The 27,665-nt window shown below is 46.8% G+C and overlaps 1 protein-coding gene across 3 annotated transcripts in view; it reads right to left on the bottom strand.

Moving 5' to 3' along the window:
- LOC102558716 (peroxidasin) overlaps positions 1 to 27,665 on the bottom strand; it is a 48,699-nt gene extending 21,034 nt beyond the window's left edge. For all 3 annotated transcript variants that reach the window (XM_019495220.2, XM_014609754.3, XM_019495221.2), the window contains exons 1-6: positions 27,313 to 27,665; positions 13,689 to 13,760; positions 6,322 to 6,393; positions 6,018 to 6,089; positions 3,339 to 3,410; positions 1,744 to 1,815 (exon numbers count right to left, since the gene is read on the bottom strand). In XM_019495220.2, the coding sequence (XP_019350765.1) occupies positions 1,744 to 1,815; positions 3,339 to 3,410; positions 6,018 to 6,089; positions 6,322 to 6,393; positions 13,689 to 13,760; positions 27,313 to 27,476 (524 nt within the window). In that variant the 5' untranslated portion in view covers positions 27,477 to 27,665. The remainder of the gene's footprint in view (positions 1 to 1,743; positions 1,816 to 3,338; positions 3,411 to 6,017; positions 6,090 to 6,321; positions 6,394 to 13,688; positions 13,761 to 27,312) is intronic.

Below are 27,665 nucleotides of genomic sequence, written 5' to 3'. Positions count from 1 at the left end.
TTTGTTGGAGTGATATAAAACACTTTGTTTCCAGTCAGTTGAACATTAAACTGTACTAACAAAGCATTTCAATTTCAATGGAAAACTGTTTAATCTAAAAGGCTTCTCCCCCACCCTGCCAGCCAGCTCCAATTTAATCTTTTTGAGCTCAGTTCAGTACAAAAACAAAGCACTGAAACACGAGAATTTCCCCCGAGATCAAAATTCCAATTTCTGTGCGGCTCTGCTCTGACCTGCAGACGGTAGAAATCCTGTTCTTACTCCCCCGGGGCCAGTTACTTTGAATTATACCCCGATTATTTGAATAAATGTTGTTGCTTAATATGTAGATATTTCATGTAGCTCCAAGTTAAAGAAAGCAGGTATGTTCCTGGCAGATACTAATATTTGGATCCACAATTTGTTTATGGGAACATGAATGCAGGCACAAATCTTCTAGCGATATAATAATTTCCAATCACGGGTTTTGCAAGCTCCCGTAAAGCCATGCAGAGACATGCAGCAGCTTATAAATGCAAATCGATAGGGAAGGAGCAACCGCAATCTGATTATTTGGTGGTTTGAGGCTTCACCAAAAGCCACTGAAACCAGTGGAACGAATCCCTTGGCGTCTATTGTGTCTGGAGCTGCCCCTAATACCCAGCAGTTGTGAAGCCCGTGCCAGAGTGAGCAGAGAAGGAGGTTTTATTGCCCAGCCACCCTTTATGGAAAGGGAGGAACAGCATTTGAGCTCATGCTGTACTTTCTTCTCTGCAGATCTGGTTATTCTTGCCAGTGCTAGATAAAGGGATTATATTCCCCATTCCCTTTTGGGCTGTGGAAGAAAGCTTGAATTTCACATTTTAAAGGTCTTTAAAAAAAATCGACACAGTTCATTAAACATGTGCACGATGTTTCCTACAACCAATCGCACCACATTTTGCAAATACCCAGCTCAACTCCTGTGCTAGAGTAAAATTTCCCCTTTTTTTTTTAGAAAGACCAGCAGCAGCTTTTCCTGCTCGCAGCCAACGGAGAGGAGGCTACGGTGGGGAAACGTGATCCTCTCTCAGCATTTGCAACCGTGGCAGAACCCCAGAAATTCTTCGGCTTGCACTTTTGGTCCAAACTTATCACACAGCTCATTGCCAGAGATCATAAAAAGGACCAGCTCAAAGCTCAGTAGGATTATTAAGTGAAACAAAGAGAGCCCTGGAGACAGCCAGGTTAAGTAAAAAATAACACATAGCAGAGCGTGCGTTTTGTTGTAAGAGAACCACGTGCTTTGGCTCTGGAGCAAGCACTTCAGTCTCCATAAAATAGATATTACAAGACTTCACTTCCTATCATTTCTCCTTCCATTGGGTGTATGGCCCTGAAGGAGCCTACAATGACTAGCAACACGAGCCATTGCTCTGACTTCACTGGACTTTGGATGAGGTCCCCACGGGCGCAAAGCCCTGCCAGGAGAGCAACATGTTCCAGGAGCATCTTGCTGGACCGAGCTCTACGATGGTTGCGTTTAGACCCCGACCTGCAGCAAGATATAGGACATACTGCAGGCATTTGAGACGCCGCGATGCGGCAGGACTGGCTCATTAAGCCTGATTTTGCGTGTGGCCACAACTGTGCAGTGGTCATAGCACTGGCGTCCAAACTGTGTTAACTTCAACCTCCCTTGGCCAGCCGTGCCAGTCCCAAGATCTGCACCATTTGATACAAGATAAACAATAGCTCTCTTTGCAGGCAATGCTGTTCCCTTACAGGCGTTTGAGGGATTCCAGTTGAGAGAAGGATCCTGGCTGGATTTTGGAAATTCTGTTGTTGTGCAAGAATCTGTAATGAGAATATCAATGCCAAAGCATTACTCAGTCTTTACCCTATACAGACAATAACATCCTAGGTCAAGGCTCAGCTGAATTATTGTTGAGATGGGTCACCAGAACCCAGCTGAACGGCTGAGGTTACGGCGTGCGCGTGATCATTCAACGCTTGCTGGGGACTGGTGTGGGTGTTGTTAATTTGCTAGCGAACCCAGTGGAATATGCAATAACAAGGATGGGGTGGGTAGTGGAAAGGGCAACTCAGGGTTTGAAACAACTGAGCCAAATCACGTCACAATCTGAGAAAGGAAAGGGGGTCGAATGCCTCAGGGCTATTTTGGTTGTGGGTCACTCGGCGCAACCAACTCTCAACCCAAATCCTCCCCCTAGGCTTGACGTGCACTTGAACCCAAGCCCCACTGCAGATCTCATATAAATCCAAACATCATCTCTTTGTCTGATTTCTAGATTAAAAAAATCAAGGCAAAAGTCTCAGCTCCAGGCTCCCAGCACCTCACTTAAGACTCTTACTTCATCATCCAGGAAACGAAGAGCAGGAAATTAATTACTAGAATGCACATGAGTGGGAATAACGAGCTTCCTATGCCTCTGTTGGGAGTTGTTATAGGGCCATGATAGATATTTGGGAGTAACTGCACTGAATAATGGAGCAAGGAAAGGAACGGAGGACCAGTACGGCACGTGGATGCGCAATAGCGTGAACTAACATCCAGCCTACCTTACAGTTTGGGTCCGGACAAAGCTCCCCTGATGTGCAGATCCAGGATTTTTTTGGTTCACTCAATTACAGAGATAAAAATTAGCCACAATGTCTGCACCCAGGTCTGGATTTTCCTACAGTTCAGGGCGTGTTTAGATGCCTTCTGCCCTCCCTCCCTTGGCTTCTTTTGGTGCAATACGGATATACGGTCTATTTGTGGGTGGCATAGACCTGGCTTATCGATTTCAACACGGAGCATGAAGCTGCACCCGCACTCGTGCTCTGGCTGCAGCGTGATTGCTTTGAGGTACACCGGGGAGTGGGAGAGGAAAAGGATTGATGCCTCTAGCCTGAGGAATGAGACATGTTTTTCTTGTTATCCTTTTCTCCAACTACATTTTCTCCCCTTCTTTTCATGCGAGCTGCCCAAGAGTGACTAATCGTAACCTGCAGGCCAGCATAAAAAAACAGCATCCTAATAACACTTGGCTGACATAGGACTGTCTATGGACTTACAGCTTCCTACGCAAGAGGATGCACAGAACCAGGAGATCTTTCCATCCCATAACATCCTGCTATCCTTTCTGCCCTGCAGGCACTTAAAGTCTCTTCATTTGGAGAAACTCCTTCCCAGCTCTCCATTGCAGCTCAAGATGGAGCTTTGCTCCATGCAGCTGAAGCAGGATATGAAGCCCAAAATCAAAGCTACAGAAACCCCCTTGCCCATCAGCTAAGGTGCATCTCATCCAACGGCCAAAAATCAGGAGAAGCAATGAGTACCTTTAGCAAGAGATGCCCATGTCGTCTCTACTTACAGTCGTTCCAGTTTGGGCAGGTCACTAAAGGTCTCTGGTTCCAAGGTTTCCAGGTTGTTGAAATGGAGGTAGCTGTCACAAAAAGAAAAGCACAAGGGTGGTGTTATATGGCAATTGTTTAAGAGAATAAATTGCAGTGTTCACCCTTCAGCCACCACGCAGGTAGGACAGATTCTCAGAAGACAACCTTGGCTGTTGTCGTTGCAATTTGCTTTGGAAAAAATGGTAACCCCATACTCAAAAGGCTTGGCCCTTTCTATCCCTTCCAAGAAACTTTAGTGAATTATTAATCCCCCTTCCCTAAAAGCCTAAGAAACACACAGGAGGTCAGATTTGCAAAGCTCTCCCCTCAGTCCTAGGAACTTCACTATCACCACCAACTCACCATACTCTTAGCTGCAGGAAGGGACCATCCTAATCTGTGTTTCAGTGGAGTTGTCTGCATCTGTCCTCTGCTTAGCTAGTGATTGTAAGCATACAGCCAGCTTCCCCGCTTCCCTCCTACTGCCTACAGCATCCCCAACCATCTCTAAGCAACCGCAGGAGACACCGAGCAAGGAGGTTCCCAGTCGAGAGATGGTCTGGTAGCCCCAGTCTGTGAAAATATAGTTGCTTGGGCTAATATTTTTGGTTCTGCTGCAACATCACATCCACCAATGTATCGTGTAATACAGGGTTGTAGTACGCTCCCATATCATGGACAATGATGCTCAAGAGCACCATGAGATACTCCCACCTCTCTCTAACTGGTACATCAACTCACATCATTGACATTGCTCTGATTTTCAGCTAAGTCCTTCTCACAGCTTCAAGGTTTAAGAGCACCTTCCCGTTATATGATGCCATGGGGATCCCCTGATCAGTCTGAGGTTTGCAAGCATACGTTGTTCCCAAGTGCATCCAATGGGTCTTTGAAATAAAAGGTCTCAGTGGGTGGCTGTTTCATTTGTAAAGGAACGGTTTGCTATACAGGGTTGGTTATTAGAATGAAAACTAAAGCAGCGTGACTCAATCCATGGCTGGGGGTATGTGTGTGTGGAGGGAGGGAATATGGAGCCAGGCTTGAGTGTTTTAATAGGTCTCAGATGTGGGCTGTCATGGCTTTGGACTTTGAGGAAAGCATCTGATACTGTCCATCAATCAGGCTCTACTTTTACTTGAGAAGCTGGCTTCTCCAGAAGATTGGAGCAAGGTTAATTTGCTTGGAAGAGAGCCTGTTTCAGAGATTGGAAACAGATGTGATGCATGTTTTTTTCCTTTCCCCTTCATCCTTCTGATATCAAGTCTGGTTTGTTCATTGTTCAAATGTTACTGTGGCCAGAACGGTGCGCCTCTGCGAACAGCCCCTCTCCATGCAGCCTGAGCAGCACCCACTCCCGCGGTTTCTATCTTTGCTTAGTTGGTTGGGAAGGAAAGCATATTTTAGACAGGGCTCAACAGCACACCTATAATTAAGACTGTTGAACATTTCCTCTTGTAACTATATTTACTTACTACTGTCAGCCACAGAGACCAAGCGGGAACCTATTTTTCCTCGCACTGCTAAATAACCAGTTACCTTCCAACTCTATAATCTTTGTGAGAGGTGGCGACATGAGAACTAGAAAGGACTCCCCACTTTGTCTCATATCCTCCATCTTGGGCAAGTACTTTCTGAATGCCTAGCTTAATCCTGCCTGACAAAGGGTTTTTGAACCCGAAAGCTTGCTTAATAACTATTCTCCAACCATTTGGGTTGGTCTAATAAAAGATATCAAATTCACCCAAGGAACCTTGTCTGCCTATGTCCTTAGACCAACACGGCTACAACCCAAACCCTAGCTTAATCCTCACACTCATGCTCATATAACTACCTATCCACCCACCAGAGATTATGGCCCTGGATAGCAGCAAACCTATAGTCCAACTTTTGAGAATGCTTCGGAAGACCTCCTTAATTCACCTTTTGAGTTTGAAGTGCTGATAATTGGAAACCCAAGTCATTTGTGCAGAGAAACCATTTGCATTTCCTAGGGATGCAGCAGGAATGCTTTTATGGGAAGATGAAGTGTCATTCAGGTGCAAAGCAGAATGCAACACTCCTTCCTTCACAAATGCAGCTTGGTAGAAGGCCTTGGCTTTTGTGGAGAACCTTACCCACACAGCCGGGGTTTTAATTTGTGCATGCACCCAAGTGTCGATGGTTGCCATAAATACTTGAGCTTTCCAACTTGCACAACAGTCCAATTGTCAGCAAAGGGCACCCTGGCTTGGATAAAAGAGAAACAGATCCTTCATCCAAAATGCAAGCTACAGGCTACATCATGGGGCTTGCTCCAATGACACAAAGCAGTTGCAATGCCGGAGGGGCTGGTTCCCCCTGGTTAATGCTACTCTAGAAACTCTCTCTCTTCTCCCATCACTTTCCAGAACAAGCTAAATGCCTGTGGAGGATGGAAAGGGGAGCTCTGCCAGAGTAACAGTATGCTCCAGAGGTCTACAGAAGCTGGTGCATCTCTTGGGGACACAGGCAGCCAAACATAGGAATAGTCTTCGGTATCAACCAGTCAAACAGAGCAGCTCCTGATGCAACGTCGCTGTAGTCCGACCAAGGTCACACGCATCCATTCGGGTACCAGACCCCCTTTAGTTTTCTAAAAGGAATCACATAAGAAGCCACCACCGTTCTTCAGTACTTACAGCTGCTCCAGAGAGTGGAGCCCCTTGAAGGCATGCTGTTGGATGCTCTGGATCTCATTTTTATACAGGTAGCTTTGGAGAGAGAAGGAAACAGAAGCACATTAAGCACTAGGATACTTTGCCATTTGGTGCATTTCAGGAGATTAAAGAAACAGTGGAAAAATGCAGCTGGAGCTTTCCAATTAATATTAGCAGCAATGTATCAATGGCATCTACACATTTGCAGCTTACAAAAGCATGTACTTGATTGCTAGTGGTTAGAGAGGCTGTTAGGTCTTATTAGGGTTAGAAGTTAGGCACTCACAGGTATTTCAAGTTCTCCAGATCTTCAAAGGACCTTCTTGCAATTTGTTTGATCAAATTATTGTTCAGTAACCTGTTGAAAACCAGGAGAGAAAGCATAACACATGAATATAACATTCCTATACCTTGTCTTTAGTTCTTCAGTTGTAGAGAGTTTAAGCCCAGAAGGGACCATCGGATCAAAGCTCACTGGATTATAATGCATTGACCACTACAGCTGTATCCTGATAGGCACCGAGTGCCTCTTAACATGGGATCAGGCCCAACGTAAACTGAGCCCCATGTCATTTCTTTGCCTTGTGGCACCACGGGCGTATCTACATGTGCATTAATGTGCTTCTGTTAATGCGCATTAAATCCAGTATTGCCATTATGAGGTACTAGGAAAATGTGCTTTAGCCTATCTTAATGAGCATTTACTAAAAAGCATGTTTTTTTAGTGACCCTTAATGTGCATTAGCTTATTTTAACGCCCATTAACTAAATAGCACAGCTTTTAAAAAGTGATGCTTTAATGCGCATTAAAATAGGCTAATGAGCATTAACACCCACGTGTAGACGTGCCCTGGCTTTCACTGCAGCACCAAGCTGCAATCTGTCTTCTTAAAAGCGTTTGGTGTCCCGCTCATGGACAAGAGTCAATGCTGGAGAGCAAACCTCCCAGGTTGAGAGCGATGAGAGCAGAACAAACACAGAGCAAATGAACGTGTCATTGCATCGGAAAAAAGCAGTGGTAATAAACACAGAGCAAATCAACATGTCACTGCTCCAGCTAAAAATAATGGTAATAAAACAAATGCTCCTGGGATCCAATTGGTTTCCAGGCAGAGGTGGAAAAATAATGAATAGCAAAACAAGCACAGGCCAGCAGCACAAGGCGATTTAGAAATGACCCGTAGGACTATTTCAGGTCAGCGAGCGTGGTGCAAGGTTTCAATACAAAACCTCTGGATGACCGTGCTCCCGCCAACGAGCCTCTGATTTGCATGTGCAATCCCCATGATTATGCATGTAAAAAAACCATGCGTGTGCCAATGACCACAGAGGCGTGTTTCATTTGGTCACTACCCAACTGGTGCCTGCAATCGTGGTAAGCACGCGTCTAGGTGCCGTGAGATATTTCGCCGGCGATTGCTGCCAAGCCTAACAGTGGTGAAACCGAACCAATGGCTTATGAATAGCTCTTGAATAGAGAAAGTTGACCCATTCGTCCTACCTGCCGAACTGCCCCTCTCTGAGCCTTTCGCTTGTGCTGTTTGCTGATGCGCAGAAACCGGCCGTTCTTGGAGTAGCCACAGGATGGAAGAAGTTAGCAACACTATGGCTCAAACTGGGCTAATACCCAGGCCCCAATTCTCCAGGCTCTCCATGGATGGGACCCCGAGTAAGTTAGAGAGTCATGCTCTTTCTTTGCCTGCCCTGGTGATCTTCTCTGGCAATTATGCTCTTAAAAAACCCACAAGAGCCATTGCCTCCTGCAGGGTAGCTTGTAGGAATAGGGTTCAGAGATCTCTCAGTAGGGCCCTGGTGTTGGCAACCCCTGCTGGTAGAGCCTAAAAAATAATGGGCAAAGCTCACTTCTTGCAAGCAGCTATCTCCAGAGGGGGTGAGCAATGTTGGGACCCAAAACCCAGGGCAAGCCAGAGAGACTCGTGCTCCTTGGCTGCAGAGGTGTCTTAGAAACCGTGCTCGTCGTCTCTGCAGGAGCTGCCCCCAGCTACAGAGGAGATCTTGAGATAAATCAGCAGCAAGAGCAAGAGAGAAAGGAAAGGGTGGAAGGTCACTACAGAGAGACGCTGGGAAACCTCTGCCTGCAGCTGGAAGCAAGGCTCAACACCCTGGCGCTGGCCAAGCAGCTGCTTCTCCCCCCACCTCCCCGCAACGATAAGGTCCTTGAGATGGCCTGTTTCTCGTGCCAGCAAAGCTGAAAGAAAAAAAATAGCTCCTGAATGCTCAACAATTAACCCTGCTGCTAATGAGTGCTGGCAAAAGCAGCCCAGGCAGACAGCACCATCTATTCGCTCTCCTAGAGTAAATGCTGCAAAGGCAGCAGCAGCATAAGCATCCCTCCCCCTGCCACCCGACTGCCATCCCTCAGCTTGAAGGACCAGCCCCGGGCATGGCCGGGCCTCTGGGTCCCAGGGCTGCTTGATCCGTGGCCTCAGTTGAGACCGCCAGATGGGATGGCAACGCGTGCCAGCTGCAATGCCATTTCCATGCCCGCCGGCACCTGTCTGCTAGCAACGGGACTGACGTCAACCACCCATTGCACACAGGCAGGCAGACAGCTGCAGGGTGGTGTGCTCCCTTTGAAGTGGGGACATTTCTACCCTGGGCACAGACAAACAGTCAGTTTGCACTGAGCCAAAAGAGAGCAAGACCTCTGGTAACCGGCCATCTGCCCCCTCTTACCCGTGGTAAGCAAAGGCTAAATCCGACCTCCTTGCTCACTCCCCGCAGCTGGGCTCTTTGTCCCTATCCAATGCTCTGTACAGCACCTGGCACAAGGAGCCTCTAGGAATTAATTCAGTAATCCTAAAAATTTGAACCTGGACTCAATCCCACAAACGAAACCCTTTCCATGACCAAACCCAGCTGCTATTTTTGAAAGGTTAACCCATCCGTTTCCAGGGGATCAACCACGAGGAAATCTGCTAGAAGCAGAGCTTCCACCAGCAGGATCATTCATCCCGAGCAAAACCGAACACCAGCCCTCGGGAAACAAGCCACACACACAGAGCGAGAAGCAGATGCAAGAGGCTGCAAGCCCATTCCTTAAATACATTTAAAAAATCCTCTAGATGCCTGATGAGAGCTTAGAAAGTCATTGGAAGCAGAAATATCTCAAGGCTTCCTTGTGCTTTGGAAGAGACTCAAAAGCAAGATTTATTTTTTCCTCAATTTTGAAAGCACATCCTCTTCCCCTGACAAGCAAAGCTGATCCAAGCACGTGAGAGGCAGTGAATCAAAAAGAAAGATCCTTCTGCTGGTCCTTCCACGCTGCAACGGTCCTTGGAAACACAAGAGCGGGTGGAATAGCAGCACTTCATTTTCAGAGGGGGAAAATACTCATTTCTAAGGTATACACAACATGATGCAAGGAAGTGGAAGTCTTCAGTCAAGAAAGCTACCTCCAGAGAAAAGTTAGGATATAAGACCACTTTTCTCGGTCCTGCAAAGATTTTAGGCGTTTATTCTGCAAGCTGTTGCATTTAAAACAGTCCCAATTTCCAGGCACGTCTGCCTCTGTAAGAGCTGCACCATAGTCCCGTTTGCATGAGGGAGCTCAGGTTTTCCACCAGTCTCCCCACTGACGTGACTAGCAAAACTCCCAAGTTCCTACCACCTTCAAATGAGGGTGGAAAGCTCCCAACAAGCACCAGCTAAGGATGAACAAATCTACTGAGAGTAGATATGCCAGAGCAGATGGGCTGGGATGATGGGAAGGGCCATGGCAGGAAAGAAAAAAGTCTATTTACTCTTCTGAGTTCTTCAAGCTAGAGGCCAAGTGTCAGGCCCACAACACATCAGTAAATTTTGCACCATATGCCTCTAAAATATGTAAGTGGAGACCCCAACAACATAGATCCTATTCCTGCTCGAGAAATGCAGATGAGACCCCTCGATGTCTAAGACGGGCCAAAGGGTTTTTCCTCCCTCATTTGCCAAGCACAGATAGAAAGATACTGTAAGACAATGCTTCTTGCAGCAGTTTGTAAAATCAATAGTACTATTGCTCTTTGATGATGCAAGAAGAGTGATCTTGGACGTGGGTGTGCACTGCCCTTCTCCCCATTCAACAGCCCATGTGCTCCTATCATGGGGGCATGCCGTTTGTTTTTCTCCTCTCATTCACTGGCATGTTCGAGAAGCAGAGGAGGGAAATGCCATAAAAATATTTACTCGAAGCCATGTTTCAGGGATGTATTTGGTAGCCGTGTTGGTCCAAGACAAAAAGAAATGCAAAGATGTAGAGCTTTTGGTTCAGAGACGATACCTTTTATTAAACCAAATAAAATAAAATGTAAAAACATTGCGATTTCTTAGTTGGTCTAATAAAAGGCTTCTGAACCCAAATCATCTCTGAACCAAGAGCTCTAGATTCTTGCATTACTCAACGCCAGGCTTGTTTGTTATGCCTATCTGCAGAAACTAAATTTGTATTGAAGTATTATTTCAATGCGCAGCCAGAAATTCCCTTTTACTGACAAAATGGTTTGGAACGGCCTGTTCCCAAGCGAGATACAAGAAACACTCTGGAGATTAATTTAAAAAAGGGCTTCATAGACTAGCCTCCCAACTAGCTCCGAGGAAGGATGCTGGGCTATGCCTTGAAGTGGAGGCAAAAACCTTCACTTTCCCTGATCTTTCCACAATAAAAGGACTTATTCTGAACCCACAAGCTCCCTCCAAAGCCATTTCTCTTTCCCAGTGCTTGGCATCCATAGCTTCCCAAGCAGGCTAAATTAGCAAATGAAACCCCCTTGGACCCCCAAATCATTAGGAAGGTGATGGCAACTGGCCAGAAGCACTATGGATCCAAGATTGCCCTCTTCTTGAGATCTCTTGAACATATTATAACCTTGGCAGCAGCATGATGCTGGCTGCTGTGGTTCCTCTGCTTTACCTGGGGCAGGTTTGGGTGTTGTGTTGTGTTGTGGCAGGGTGGACGGTGTCGTTTTGCTAAGAGGTTAGACACTAGTTTCGTATGGGATGGTTTAGATAGGGATGAACCTGCTTCAGACAGGGGGTTGGACTAGATGTGACCTCTGGAGGTCCCTTCCAGTCCCATTTCTCTAAGACCAGAAGGCACAGAGGCTATGGTAGGAATTGGATGGCCAGTAGCCATAAATACCTCCAGTCTTGACACTTGTGCCACTCCCTGGAAATACTATGGGAAGCCTCGAGGCAACTGTATTAAGGAGCATGCATGCATGCCTCATAACCCTAAGGCAGGGTTGCCAAGTCCAAATTCATTACTAGTACAGGACTCCAGCACAAATATCAGAGACAGACAGCGGAGACCTGCAGACTTTCAGGAGGCTCCATAGCAAACTGTCTCTTTTTGAAGTACTACTATTAATCCCATTTCCTGCTCCATCACCTGTGCTGAATTGCAATGTGAAAACCTAAGCAAGACTAACTAATTTGTTGGCTGTTTAAGCAGCTGCACCGTGCTAAGCCACACTGCACAGCTGGGGGCCAGTCACACCCGACAGGGAGATGACAGACATGCAAACCTATCATGGTAAAGGTGGGACACAAGCCTAAGCACAGGTCTGCCAGCTGCCTTCATTTCACTTGGGCTCAGCTCGAGCTAGTTTGGCAGTCCTGCCTTGCTCCTTGCCAAGCATCTCTCCGCAGCACAAAACCATGACATCATTTGGAAATATATATTTTTAAAACTCAGGAGAGTTTTAGGGTCAGAGAGCAGAGTTCAGCAGGTCTGGATGGAGGCACATTGCCACACTGCACAGATAAAATCGGTGTCTTTGCAATAAGACATACCCCTGGCTAAGGGCTTTCTACCTCTGTTTATCCAGCCAGGCATTTGTGCTCCGCTTATCGCTCAATCTGAGCCCTTTGAAGAGTGACACTATATGAATCCACCCCGCAGCCTGACCAGCATTTATCCTTTAGATCCATTCTCACTCATCCCCCCAGAAATATCTGCAAGAGGATGAACCCCTGTCCCAGTATCCTGGATAAAGACCTTTGTCCATCATGATGTTGGCTAAATTAATAGATCTGTTTTGGCTTTGTTTTTTCCTATCCCTGCATAGGGCTGCTTCATACTATTGGCCTTGTAGAATAGGTGCCCCGTCTTACCCTAAACGTGGTTGAATCTCAAATCACAAGGAGATCACAGCATGCAACCTGCTGAACGTCACTGCATTCAAATCCATGTGTCATCACTGTGATAGGATCTGCTCTCATCATGCCTGACTTCAAGGTCGCATTGGGAGTCTGCACTTTCAAGGCAGCTAAATGCAACTACAATTTGACTTTAAAGCAAAGAGGCAGAGATGGATCTATCACCATGTCTGGTGCTTTGGGAGTTGTTATTGGCTCATTCAAGCAGAGCTGACAGAGTTGCTGCAATATAATATACCCAAGTTACAGGGACACCCATAGCATGGGTTTCCTTCCAGTCTGTTGACTCAGCTGATATCAGCTCTGCTGTCAGGGTTTGATATCCTGCAGGCCAACTGCATCAAGCTGGGAGTTGTAAGCAGAGCTTGAGCCATTTGGAGGGTGAAGGAAACATGACTGAGAGCTGGGGGGGAAACCTTAGCAGGTAGCGAACACCACAGCTGCCTGAGGACTCGTGCACCAAAACAGGAGAGAGACTCCAGTGCAACACTGTGCCGTACAAGCAAAACACAACCTTGGGGCACAGCTGCTTCCACCACCTAATAGACTCCCAGACAAACTGGTTGCTGTTGTATTTGCAAACAGAAGCTGGGATTTTGAGCGCTCTCGATGCTCCATCCAGATGCACAAGGGATACAGGCAACCTCCACAAACCTTACCTGGTGTCTTCCTGCCACCTCCCTTCCTCACTTTGCCCCCTCAGAGTTTTGGCCTCTCAAAATCAGGCTGCAAAGCTAAATCAGGGCTCTCTTTGTAGGCTCAGGATAAAAAAAACACAAAAACGCAGATTCCTGGCCACGATGTCATTTGTGCACCATGAGCTCATATTTTTTACAGCGAAGGTGTCTAACAAGTCCCTTTAGTTTGAGGCAGAAGGTTGTTAGCGGATTATTCAGAAGGAAACTCCACTACAGACTTCGAAAAGAGAGGGGTTTTCTCCAAGAGCAAAGAAAATGGAGCTCCCCATTCCCGACCGTTGTAACCAAGTGAGCTCAGCATGAAGTGTGCAGGTCGAGCGTTATTAGCAACCAGCGGGCTCTCAAATGCAAAGACACGAGGGGGTCTGCAGAGATTCAGAGGTCAGACTATAGGGAGGACATTGTCTTCTATTAGGACTCCTGCTACATAGGACAGCAGACAAGGATAGCTTTGGAGTAAGAGTATTAGGTGCTCTACTCTTCATACCTGCATCAATGCAATTGCTTAACAGAGTATTCGGATCTAACTTCTTTTTTTCTCTGCTCATGAAGTGATAACAAGGACTAATAACATAAGCACTGCAGTCACTTACTGCTACCTACTCTTCATATCATTCAAACGTCTCTCCTGCATCAGGTACCCGATTGCCTTCCTAAATGAAGGAACTGGCTGTTACGCTGGCACTTAACCATGGGTGGCTGTGCCTATAAAACCTAGATGGTCTCAATTTTCCCATTTTCAGAAGCACAGGACCGCATTACAACCGGAAGCCCCTTAAGAGGGGGGACAACTTACAGTGTGTTGAGGTTTTTCAGTCTCTTGAAGGCCCCAGGCTGGATCTCTTTGATGTGGTTGAAACGTAAATCCCTGAAAGCAAGAAGATTTTGATCAATCTTTTGGGGGTCGGACTTGATGATCTATTGAGGTCCCTTCCGACCCTAACATCTAACATCTATGAATCAATGCATGCCTGACTGAAAGATGAAAGATGATTTATTAGCAAGTCACCATCAGCGCTTTAGATTTCCACATGTGAAACCTAGAGGAGCTAGCAAAATGAAGACAAAATCTCCTTTCTGGGGCAGCTGGGAGCTGCTCAGACAACCTGGCAGTAGCCAGAAGGTAGCACTACATGCACAGGATCCTTTTCTTAAGCAGATGCGCAGCTGCCAAGTTTTGAAAGGAATCGGATAATTAATTTATACACAATCACCTAGTCACAAATGGTTCGAGCACTGAGATGCCACACGCCATTAACAAGCGGACTTGCTCAGAGGTGCTATCTTGCACATCCAAACAAGGCAAAGCTACCTAAACCATACCCTGTTCCTCTTTGCTAGGGTACCAGCCAACCTGTGCTTTTATAGTCTTAGAAAGAGGACACGGCATTTCCAACCTGAGTTTGAGAGCAACATTTTCAGTGGCAGCTACATAGCAGCACCCATCTAACCCCAGACTTGCATGCAAACTCCTGCATCGTGGCCTCAAGCTGCAGCACGGGACATTTATTTTGGAGAAAAGGAACTTTTTGACTAGGAGGACGGTCGAGCATTGCAACAGGCTGCCTAGGGAAACTGTGGCATTGCCACGCTTGGAAGTGTGAAGAGCAGGTTGGACAGACTTGGCCGGGATGATTTAATCAGGGATGACCCTGCCTGGAGCAAGGGGCTGGACTAGATGATCTCACGAGGTCCCTTCCAGCCTGACTTTCCTATGATCCTATTCCTGCATGCAAGCAGTCTGCAAAGGCATGTCCCAAAATAGAGATGCACGTGCAGGGCGACCCAGGTGTGTAGACAGCTTTGTGGACTCGTTCTTTCAACTCCAGCCAATTTTACTTCTTTATTTTGCCCTAAAATAGTTCAATCTGGCTGACTGGCCTCATGTAACAGGCATTTCTTATCCTGCTCACAAATGCTCCGGAAATCAAAGAGACTTATTGCTGTCTCCATTTCCAATTTATGCCAACTCCAATTAGAGCGAGTCCAGGGAGGGGCTGGCAAATGTAAAGGGGTGGAACTACACTGACATGAAGTCTAAAACTATAGTCTTGATTGTTAATTGGATAAGAGCCAAATGATTTAACACATTTAACCAAGTAGAAAACAAGGCTATAAGAAATGTCTGCTGACCTGAGTCCCACTATAGCGCAAGCTTTTTTAAGACAAAAAACAACACGCACAAAATGAAAGACCCCACCACAACCGCACACCACCTAAAACAGAACAAGGGAGAAGAAGATTTTGATCTTCTTCTATTCACTTTAGTTGACGCTTCAAGTTTCTTTGGGTAAATCTGATCTCTTTTATTAAACCAGCTCAAATAGTCGGAACAAATCTTCTTTGCAAGCTTTTGGGGATTCATCACCCTTCATCAGGCTGAGGAAGCACCTGCAGTTGGTGTTGCCATCGGAGAAGCTTCAGGCATTTCATTCTTGAAGGTTGCATTGAATTTTTCCCCTTGAACGAACAGAAAAAATGATTTGCATGGATTTTCAAACGTATGATTTTCCAATAAGGGGGCAGGGTAAGCCTTGAATTTCAGGTGCAAGCGTCAGATCCCCGGGAATCCTATTTACAGAAACGTTAAAGTATGCTAAAACCTCAGGGGGTTTTTTCCTGATGATGCTTCCACTGAAAAACAAGGAGTCAGCAAGGTAAGAATTTGTCGTAGACATGAGATGTCTGCCAACACGTGCAAGTTTTTGTGATGCTTGGATGTCAGGAACTGTAAACCAGGTTCAGTCTGGGCAGTAATGTTACAACTGGCAATTTGTGGAGGCGACTGAAATTTTTTTTTTTTACCAACATTTTTTCCTGCTGAAAAGTGAGGTTTATAAAGCAGTCAAATACCAAAGTCCCTGGAAAATGACCGTAGGAAGCTACTTGTACTTTTATGTACTTGTACTTCTATGTTACTTTTTGATAGACCATCCCAAACTAAAAATGCATGTCTTGATTCAATCAGAAATTTCAAATTCTTGTCCTGTGCTGTTTCTTCCTTTCTCCCCTCTGAACCCAATACAATGAGCACCATTACAAGACAACGCCTTGCTACCATTGAAAACCCTCCAAACTGAAACAATTTGGAATATTTTAATGGCTTTTTCCAAAAACTAATTTGCTGGGTTTTAACCGTGTCTGCTGATGTGCTTGATGTTTAATTATTGCATTGCTCAAAATGCAGAATAAATGCTCAAAATAACTGAATAAAATATATAGGCTAGCTTGCTCAAAATGCACTTTCCCCCATATTGGCTGCAAAATCTGCTTATGGGTGATTTTCTACACACTGTTGTCTTGATCTTATGAATCTGGACGAAGCACGCCGGTCCGGGTGATGGCAGACTCTATACACCTGAATAAAAAGAAGGGTGGCATTGCAACTCGTTTGCTATTCTCCATCGTCTTGCTAAGAGAAAGTGAGGAAAGGCTAGCGGTAAAGAAATGCTAATTCGATGGACACCTTGTTGCATGCACATGAAGGCCTCGTTCCCGCAGACCGGCAAGGAGCTGCGTAATTGGTTCAGGCAGCTGGCTACAGGTAACGGGAAATGTAACAAATAAATGGGAGGAATACGTCAGGGTGCAGGCCGAGCCGGCTGGCGCTTCAGAGGGACAGCGGGAAGCAATCAGTGAAGTGTAAAACACGGTTTAGGTCAGACGGCAATTTAGGTCAGACAAAAAGATTAGAAACAATTAATTGGTTCTGGTCAACACAACTAAATGCTTTCATTTTGCAGCATGCCTTCTCCCTCCCTCTCCGTCTCACACCCCCTCGCCCCAATTCGAGCTCCTTGCAGAGGCCTCCCCGGGAAACAATCAACCAAGTGAAGGTCCCAGCCGCCCACGTCCCCTTTTCACAGCACGGCACCACCGAGGTTTTCCCTTCACGGTCTCTAATTCCCGACGCAAATCCACTCTGCTTTGCAGTCGAGACCACACGCTGACCCTGGTCCGTTGACCTGTGCCAGCCCTTGAAAACATGTGCAAGATCCTGAGATTGCATTGCTGGCTCCCCGGCCGGCAGACTCCCGGGAACGCAGGAACTTGTTCCGGTCTCTACGGTTGGAAAGCAAGAGCCCCTCGCTTGGATCTGCAGCTAGCAACACATCTCATGGACTTCCAGCAGCAAAATGCTTCTGGAAAAACCAATCCATCGTTTCTTATGGGAAAAGCCTGCTGCATAACCACATTCATCTCTTCCAGCTCCTGGGCCAACCCAGCAAAAACACACGTATATGCCTTCCATGTGAAAAATCATGAGACCACCCACCAGCAAAACATTACACAGCCCAGGACCCCACTATCCCACTGTTCAAATTCAGTTTAGTTTGGGGTCAGCTGCAATCGAACTCCTTCATCCAAAAAGGGGTCATGAAGACAAAAGCACTCGGAACAATATTCTGCATAAGCTCACCAACTCAAAATGGGGAGTTAGCCCCTCAGCCGCCCAAACCACTGGTCTGGCTCTCAGCTTGTCCTGTGCCAAGCATGCACGCCCTGTGTAGGAGAGATCTGTACATGCAAAGCACCGTGACCCCTTTCTGAACGATAGCTGCTGATGCATGGCAGGATGTCTGAAGCCGACCAGCCTAAACGGTGTGAACCCGCTGGCTGGCATCGCTCCGCCCGACATCAGAAGAGCAGAGGCCGGCGGGATAAAACAACCGAGACAAACTGAAAATGTGAGAGACTCACCGTGCAACCATCCAGCAGTGCACAAAGGTCTGAATTCACTTCCTCACCAGCACCCAAACTTGATGCCACAGCCGAGGTGACGTGACTACAGATGTGGAAGGAGAGGTGATGGTGAAAAAATGGACATTTCAGCAGCTGAGCCCTTACCAGAGGCTAACCAACCATGGTTATAACTGCTTACAGACTGGAGTCGGATGCTGCAAGGAATGAATGAAGTGGGGCTAGACCAGGGGTTCAACCCCCTGCGACGGCAGCACAGCCTCAGACTGCAACACCTGCTGCAATGCCCACTGCTTGAAGGCACGTGGACAATGAAAGCAGAGCACAATAAATGAGCAAAAGCACGTATAAAATGGTCAAATGTGGTATAGACACATGAGAAGGACATCTCTTTCAGATGGGATTTGCAAATGAGTTCAAGGGGGCTGGAGCCCAGTCAACTGCAAAAAAAGCATCAGTGAAAGTTAGATACCTAATTTCCTTATGCTTCCTTGAAATACCCTGGGGGAAGGGCTCTCCACAACATGCCTTATTATATTATATATCTCCCTTAATATATATAATAGTACATCTAACACCCATAGCATCTAAGGCCAGGACGGACAGACTGGAGACATGATGCCTGTGCCTCAAACCTTACTGTGCAAACAAGCACTCTCGTCCCCTCCACTGACCTCTCTCTCCCCATCTTTCATTATAGCAGTCAAATACCTCTCAGTCCCTCTCATCTTTTAGGGGTACTGCCTGTCCATTCATATTCCTGCCCATGTATAAAGTCAGCTTTGGGGTCACGAAGTCCATGTCTCAGCCTTGGAGTAACTGGGGAAGGGATGGGATGGGATGGAAAGCTGCTCAGGGACATGCCTATGCTGTGCCTACATTTGATGGCTAGCTTCCCTGCCGGGGCCTCATCCCTCCTTGCACAGAAATGCTTCCCCCCCCCGGGGTACTGTCACTGAGACCTTCAGGTTTCCTTAAACTAATAAGCATGCTTTTCCCGGGGACCCACCACACAGCTTCTCCCCCGCCAGCTTGTCCCCAGCTGCTTTCGATATTAGCAGCAAACCTCCCTCGTGTTTATTTTCACCTCCCCAGCTTGGGATCTGCAAAGTGCAGGGTGGGGAAGAGAAGCGGGGGATATTCTGATTTAACTCTCTCGTGTCTGCAAGGGAGAGCGAGCTTTGGCTTTGCAATCCATACCGCTATGTGGGGGCAGTGGTGCCTCCGATGCAGACCGGCATGCCCAGGATTGCAGCATCATTGAAGTCAGACTTGGGGACACTAAGCACTAATAATCCCCCCTGGACCACCAGCAGGTGACAGTGGCTGCCTGGGGGGTAAATCTGATCTAAGCCTCATGTGAAAAAGCTGAAGCTACAGCAGGGAAGCCGGGTTGATATAAGCAGGTGACCTAGGACCTGCTACAAGAATAAACCCTCCACCTTTTCATGCAACTCCATGAAGTTTATCCCAGGAAGCATGAAGCACTATACCCAGAGGACTGGGAAGTCAGATGTTTGCAGTGCCACCCAAGTACTAATGCTGTATGCTTTTGAACCGCTCAGCTGTTATCATCCTGTAAATCATTAAGCTGAATAATTCATGGCAGGAGGACACAAAGCAATCAGTGGTTCTTATTAGCCATTTTCCTTTGTGTTTAATCTATTTCGGCATTTACAGAAGCATTGATCACCACGATGCCTAGGCAGATAATCACCTGCAAGAGCCATTTAATGCAAGAATATTGCTAGGCCCTGGAAATTATTGCTAGTATTGAACTGGCAAGAGTATTACAGCTTTCACAAGAATAGTCTTCCAAGCCATTCAGAGCAGAACTGAATGCAAGCCCAATAATGCCTTTATAGGCAAAGACCTGGCTCTTCGGGACTGTATGCCGGCAGAGAGAATTGGAGAGGGCTCTGAGGCTATCCTAGACCATTTTGCGGGAGAAAAACATTCAACTATTTTGAAGTAAACTTCAAGCAAGTAAGAGCCCTGCAGGCCGACTGCCTCCACGTATTCACAGATTGTAGGAGCTGGGCAGGCGCCACTGCTCTGCCAACAGACATGCAAGGCATGCCACAAAGGGGTCAAACAAGCCACACGGGAGGAGACCTGGGTCTTCCCCATCTATTCAGCTTTTGGCTTTTCTGCTCAGGCTACCAGATCTATGGAGAAGCTCCCAAAAGCGTTTCCACTGCGTTTCCCTCATTGAGCTTCACACAGAGAAAGTGGGGGCTGTTATGCTTGTTTGACTAGCATTGCATGAGACACTTGACACGGTAACCAAGAATTTAGGAGTAAGAGACAATAGTCTGGAACACTCCTAGGTGCTGAAGAAGAAAAACCCAACATTTCCTATTGCCTTTTAAGTATTGCCTATCGGTCCTTGTTTGACCGATAAGGATGCTAAGAGATGTTTCTTCCCACGTGCTATCTTTGGGTCTCAATGTGGGTCACCCCCAATGCCTGTCAAGGAAGCTGAGATGGGGAGAAATACTGCAGCAAGTTCAGATAAAGCAGAGCGCAGTGCAGGATGGATCTGCAGAGGTAGGGATGGAAGAGGATGAAAATTCAGGCTTCAAAAATCACCAAGAGCCTTCTGCTCTAGAGCAAAAGGTGGCTCTCTCTTGCTTTTACTGCTGCATGACTCCACCTTTAAGTTCAAGGGATAAAAAAAATCTCCATTGTAAAAATCAGCATCCTACGACAGCCAGACGTCCAGACCAGCCCTTGCTGGGGTCAGCATCCCAAGTGGAGGGCCGGTTCTCAACAGTGCTCTATGCTCATTATGACACTCAAGGCAAAAACATTTCAAAACAACCCAGCAGCCAATATCCCAAACTATTTCCAAAACCTGGCCTGAGATGAAGTATTTTTATGGAGTGACTCAGTGGAGCGTGGGGAGATGGCCGTCCTTGAAACAAAAGATGTCATCCGGGGCTAACAACAACAATGCGCCCTTATGCACTCCACATGCAACACTTCTAGGAATCCCTTCAGATGTTCCTAAAAAAGCTCGCCTTTTCTTTCTGAGCAGTAATTGCTTGGCTGGCATGGTCCCGAGGAGCTTGGGATTGGCCAAAGTATTGGAAAGGGTCTCAAGAGAGCTGGATTGCAAAGGAATAGTGGAGTAAAACATGGGCACTGACTACAAGCACTGGCACAGAGTTCACTCTAGGGATGCTATATGCATTAAGGTCAAAACCTCTCACCTCCTGCAAACTAACATTGCTCCATTGCAATTCATGGATCCATGCTCATTTATTGCCTCTGACAGTGTGACCATTTCTGTTTCACCTGGAATACTTGGTTAGCATTGCATGAGACACTTGACATTGCAACCAAGATTATAGGAGTAAGAGACAATAGTTTGGAGCACTCCTAGGTGCTGAATAGGAAAAACCCAACGTTTCCTATTGCCTTTTAAGTAGCATGGGTGGTATGTACGTCACTGTATCACAGAATCATCTAAAGTGAGGCTGGGAAGGGACCTCAGGAGGTCACATCTAGTGCAACCCCCTGCTCCCAGCAGGACCAGCTCCAACTACATCATCCCAGCCAAGGCTTTGTCAAGCTGGGCCTTAAAAACCTCCAAGGATGGAGATCCCACCACCTCTCTGGGTAACCTGTTCCAGTGCTTTACTACCCTCCTCGTGTGAAAGTTTTTTCCTAATATCCAACCTCAACCTCCCTTGTTGCAACTTGAGCCCATTGCTCCTTGTCCTGTATCTGCCCCCACTGAGAACAGCCCAGCTCCATCCTCTTTGCAGCCCCCCTGCAGGGAGTTGGAGGCTGCTATTAAATCCCCCCTCACTCTTCTCTTCTGCAGACTAAATGAACTCAGTTCCCTCAGTCTCTCCCCACAAGTCATATGCCCCAATCCCCGAACCATTTTTGTTGCCCTCCCCTGGACTCTCTCCAATGTGTCCACATCCTTTCTGTCGTGGGCGGCCCACAGCTGGACACAGGACTCCAGATGCGGTCTCCCCAGTGCCGAATGGAGGGGAAGAATCACTGCCCTCCATCTGCTGGCAACGCTCCTACCAATGCAGCCCCGGATGGTGTTGGCCTTCTCGGCAACAAGGGCACACTGCTGGATCATATCCAGTTTATTGTCCACTGTAACCCCATAACACTAAGTCCAGATGCACTACTAATGCACAATATAAAAACTTCAGGTTTTGCTTCTGCTCATTATATGAAGCCTCCAGCCTGGTTTACATTACATCAGGCTATATTAAATTATATGCCCCCATAACAAGAAAGGCAGAAACATGTCCCAAGAGTTTCCCAGAGCCTGCGCACTCAACCTTGGCCCTTAGGCCCACCTCTGGTGACAGCAGAAGCAGCCCTTTGAACTTCATCCCCCACAAAAGCCCCACTCACCCCAGCTAACAAATGATCTCCCAGTTATTGTAGTGGGGACTGATGTAGTAGAGGCAGGAGGTTGGTGGCCCTGTTAGGACCAGGAGACCCAGCACACTCCTCAGCTGGATCTGGGACAGAAGTTCAATAAACCGATTTAAACTAAATCAGTTAAGTCTGATACTACATCCATCCAGGTTCATCTTAAACCAGTTTGGGCCATTTTGAAACTGGTTTATGTGCACTGAACCTCTGTTGTGTTACAGATTTGAACCAGTTTCTGATCATTTATACTGGTGTATGCGTCATTTCTGTACCTAGCCCTGGTCTGCTTGTTGGATTCCTTGCTCTGCTGCCCAGGTTGCATTAAGTTTCATATGCATGGCTCCTTTTCTCATGCACACGACCCGAGTCCCTGTGGTAGGCTACTGCATAGTCCAGTCTTAGGCTAACACCTCTAGTGACCACCCCTTTGGGAGCCAAATGGTTGGGGGGGGGGGGGAAGTGAAGAAGAAGTCTCAGGAATAAATATTGGGTCTTACTATTAGCAGATTATGCAGCAAACTGCTGACCCAGGCAATCCCTGCTAATGCAAACCATTAAGTGTTAATAGCAGCAATTGGTCCCCTTTTGCAACTAGGAGATTAGGGTTGGATCCTGATCAAAGCAGATAAGCCTCTTGGTGGGAGGGCAGCAGGGCTCCCTCAATACGCTGCAGCTTTCCTGCCTCAGGACACTGTCCGAGCCCAAGGAAGACAGCTCTTCCCTCCTCCTGAAACACAGACACCAGCACTGATCCTGGAGCATCATTTCACTGCTCCTGAGGGATCTAGGCATTAAGATAAAGTCATCCCCATCAGGGGAACCAACAGGCACATGGCACTTTCCAGCCTAAGATGAATGCCTGCTGCATGCTTTCATATTGCTTCTCCAGCAGCTTGGGCATCAGCTTTTCCGAGGCCACAACTGACTAAGTGTGCACATACATGTGTGTGCACACAGACACTTGCTTAGAGAAAGAGGTAGGGATACCTCCCCCACCCATTGCTGTAGCACCGTCACCTCTTGGAGGACGCACAACAGCTGTTTCAAGGCACGCAGCAAAGCAATCCTGTGGTTTAGGATAGCAAAGGATCCTGGTGAAACCATTGGGGTGGGGAGGGGACTGGGTAAGCAGGAGAAACATAAATATCTATCCTGGAACTAGTCCCGTGAGACACTATGCAACCCATCATCACAAGTTCAGGCCCCTGATTTTCCAGCTCATTCAAAGAAGACAGGAATTCTCCCAAAAACTGGGGGAAAAGGAGAGTATTGAATCATCTTTCCCATTTCCTTCTGATAAACAGACTTCCCCTCTGCAGCGCAGAGAGAAGAGCCTGGCCAACACTTAAGGCTTTAATGAGGATTAATTAAATAGCCTAACAGGACAAGATCACACCTGGCGTGTCCAGAGTGCAGGGATACATGTTTACAGGCTGCTAGACACAGACACAGACAGTCCTAAGCAGTTTTCCTCATTCCTCCCTCCCATCCACCGTACAAAACGATACTCGGAGAGAAAAATCTGGAGCCATTCCTGAACCCCCACCCCTGCCCCTGAGAAAACCCCGCAAACTCGCTCCATGCCGTTTCTTATAGCTATGGTATTTCATTTTCTGCCAAACATTTTATCCGCAAGGACCCCAAAGAGGATCAAAGCCATGCATACAGCTTTGCCACTGAAAATGCAGCCACCTCTGGGGAGGAAGCAAGCTGCTGAGTGGCAACCTGACACAGCACACTGAACAACTGTGGAGGAAAGGCAAAGGTTATCAAACTGGAAACCCATGCACAAAAAATGCAAAGTTAGCAACACAGTCTGTGGAGAGAGATGGAAAGATGGAGTCACCTTTGCTTGGGGCCAGCAGTGAGTTCAGCTCACAGAGGTTTGTGCCCTGGGCTAAATTTAGTGAGAACTACTTCTGTATGGTGTGCTGTGCACAATGCAAAGGAGAATAATCCATGTATCTAATAGGATCGGGATTCATTAGCTGCCAGGCACATGGAAGATCTTCTCACCGGCCCCTTCTCCCCAGACCCACATTTCAGAGTGTATTGCTTTAAATGCCAGAAATGGCTTAAAAGGTTAACGACCTATTGAAAAATTTCAGAGAGTGTATGCTTCACAGCTGTTGCCTTTCCTTGGGCTCTTGGCTACAAGCACTGCCCAGGTCCCAGGGGTAAGCAGCAGATCACATCTGGATAGCCATGCTCCAGTCGAACAGACAGCAGCCAAAATACAATTGCGGTGATACAGCGCTCATTTTTAGAGCTGACTTACCCGTATGCATACAACCATTACCGCCGTCCTGGTTCAGGATAAAATGAACAGGGTTCATAAGCAGAGATGGCTATTCCATTGCTAAAATCAGATCCTGGTTCAGACCCTTAGCTGGACCCAGCTGGGATAGAGGTTGTGGGAGGGAAGAGATGGGAACCAGAAGGGATCCAGTGACAGCTCATCCATCCTGGGACTGGCTCTAAGTTTAAAGGCGGCAGTAAATTATGCCAACTGGCTACAGACACAAAGGAGCCATCAGCTAGCAACACACTGCATGCTTTGTACAACCCTCATTGCCTACATTTACAATCCCATTGCCTACACTGGATGCAAGAGAGGAAGATAGACACGAGACACACAGGCCCTGCAAGGCTTGTGCCTCCCTACATCCAAGGGACCTGCAGCTGCTCCTGACTGTTCAAGTGGCACCGACAACAGGGCTGAAGCTCAGCACGGAGGTGCCTGGTTTGTACCAAGGTTTGTTCTGCTCGTACCAAGACATGGATGTGTAAAAGATCACAACGCCACCATTTTCTTTTCCTTCTACTTAAAATAACTTCACGTTCACCTGCTCATCAGGCAAGGATGAGGGGTGTCTGGAATCGGGGCATGGGGGGTATGCAAGTTGTGCTCTTCGCTCCATCGCATCTCTTAAATGGCACGTGAACAATTAAGGGTTTTTTTTACAAATCCAATTAAAAGCTGCCCATCAGGCGTGTTCATCTTAAAACAGTGTTGCTTAAGGCACCCCATACCTTTGCAGTGATCCAGGAACAGAAAATATTGCACCTGGACCAGGTCAGCTTAAATCTCTAGGTATGACCAAAATGAGCTTTTAATGTTACAGGACATATTAGAAGGAAGCGATTCATGCATTTCCTTTGATGAGTCTGAAGCACTATCCCTGATGAAGAAGTATGCATCCCCCCACACCATGCAAGGAGTGTTTTTGATTCACCATCTACAGTCCATGCCTGTATAGTCACATTCAGGACTTGACATTTAAAAGCCACTGCTTTTGTTTGCTGCCTGGGCCTGCTACATCAAGCAAAATTATCCAGGTATTCCAACCTTCGGGGCCTGGAAAACGTGCGGATGCATTCACAACCAACTTACAGGAGAACTGGATACTGGAAAGTACCCAAGTCTAGCCCCTTCTTTCTTCATGCAGTCATGGTAACAGCACGCCTGAAAGTCCTGAAAATCTGGCTGGATACACATGGTAAATCCTAGAGAGAGCTCAATCCCCTTTACAAGATGTGAGCACAGGGAGGTTTGAATTGTCTGCATTACTCAGAGCACCTAGGAGGTGCAGTCACAGAGCAGGATCCCAGCCTGCAAGTCTCCAAACATACAGGCTGTTTCCCATAAGAGCTTATCTGAGACCATTACAGAATCTTTGTATGGAAAAAGTTTCCACAACAGAGAAAAAGTAATTGCTCCCATAAATATCCCTCTGTCTATAGCTAAGAAGTTCATAGAAAGAAGTGCAACCATTTAAATCAGACGTAGAGGTAAAATGCTGCCTTGCTATGAAAGAAAGACCAGAGTTAGTCTTTCCCCGTTATAATCCATCGCTGTTGACACGCTCCGGTAAGAGATACAAGACCTCTCAGCCAAGAAACCCATAGACAACACAAGGCAGAGACTGTTCCCCTGAGGGTAAAGAAAGAGAATAAGCACAACTTAAATGGATTAACATTTTAAGGTGTGACATAAAAAAACTATTTGGCGAGTGCTTGAACAGACATGGTGGAAATAACTGTAAAGCAGATCAATGCGATGAAGATCTGCATAGGCAGACAATGTTCTTTGGATGAATCTGCTTTGCAGATTGAGTTTATAGCTTATAATGCACATTCAATCTGAGGCCCATAAAGGCCACTATAATGGTCCCCATTTACTCTGTGCCACTGAAAATACAAATTCCCCCACCAGGACAGTAGCAACAGTAATAACATTAATACACACATAGCCAGCACTTGAACCACTGGTGTCTAACTCCTCCCAGAGCACATTTAGATGATACAACAGCTAAAAAAAATTTTAAAAGTCTGTGGTTGCTAGCATACCATCTCCACTACACTCTTGTTTCTGCCAGCAATGACTATGGTGGGAAACTGGGTGAAAAAAGCTAAAGAGACGCCCCAGATGAGCTCAGAATTTGGTCCACAAGAGCAAATCCTTGGCTAGTTCATGTTGAACAAGTTTTGCGGTCAGCAACAGCCTAGCCCAGACCAGCTGTGTGTATAATGAAACTTTGGTAACTTCCTACTCTTTTGACACTGTCCGACTCTCCAAACTAAGATTATCTTTGTGCTATCCAAATAAAGCTCTTCTGGACAGCCAGACGCGCGTCGAATTTTAGAAATGGCATTTCTTAGAAGTCCTAGGCAGTTTACTGTTTTACATGTCTTGCAATGAACTGTGTACAAGCCCCAAAATGGTATCAACATGCTACATGCACCTCCCGGCAAGTTTTCAGACCTTCGACTGCAATAGACCCAACCAAGTGTTTGCAACTGCCACCAGCCCCAGAAGTGCCAGCAAGCTAGTGGATTTATAAGGGTTCATAAGTTTTTATTTTTTACCACGCTTTCTCCCTAAAGAAGCCTTCCTGTGGGGATGGGAAAGATAAAATGTTAAAAGGAGAAGGGAGTGGTGTTTCAAAGCAAAAAAAGCACACACTTCTTACAGACAGACCTGGATAGCTTCTCTCTCCACACTCCCATGCTTTCCCTTGGTGGAAACATATAGATTTCCTTTACATCAGCCCAGTTTAATATTAGCCTTGGATAATCAAAGGTTACCTCTTGCAACCCTATGGGTTTTCTGTTTCTTTTAATCACCCTGTTAATTAGCAACGGAGGTTAAATAAGACAGTGTCTAAAAGGGAGGCTTTTGCTGCGCAAGCACAATCCTGTAGGAAAAGCACAGGGTAGAGCCCCTGCCTTTGCCTCTGGGTTTTCTTTCTTCACCCAGAAGTCTGATCAGGTTACAAAGGCAACAAAATGCATCGGCTACTCACAGGATGTTGGTCTGCGGTGGGACATCGGGGACGTTTTCCAGCATCAGATGCATGCATCTGACCGTCGTCCGAAAGCACAAGCAGCGGCTAGGACAGGAGCAGGAGATGCCGGGCAAGAGGAGAAAAAGCAGAAAGCCTGGGAGAGCTGCAGACCTGACCAGCATGGTGTTTGCTGGCGTGCAGGCTCCCCGGTTCAGAACTGCAGGGAGCTGACAAAAGTTTCCCAGCCCCGAGTCCCCTCCTCCTAGACTTCATCAGCATGTGTTTTCAATTAAAACAAGGCCCTAACATACATCATGCGAGAGCGAACGGCTCCCCCCTTCAGAGCTTATATTTGACACCCACAATTGCTT

The sequence above is a fragment of the Alligator mississippiensis genome, chromosome 9, assembly GCF_030867095.1.
Source record: "Alligator mississippiensis isolate rAllMis1 chromosome 9, rAllMis1, whole genome shotgun sequence".
Lineage (NCBI taxonomy): Eukaryota > Metazoa > Chordata > Crocodylia > Alligatoridae > Alligator > Alligator mississippiensis.
Note: the sequence above shows the minus strand (reverse complement) of the source record. Positions and strands in the feature narration are given on the sequence as shown.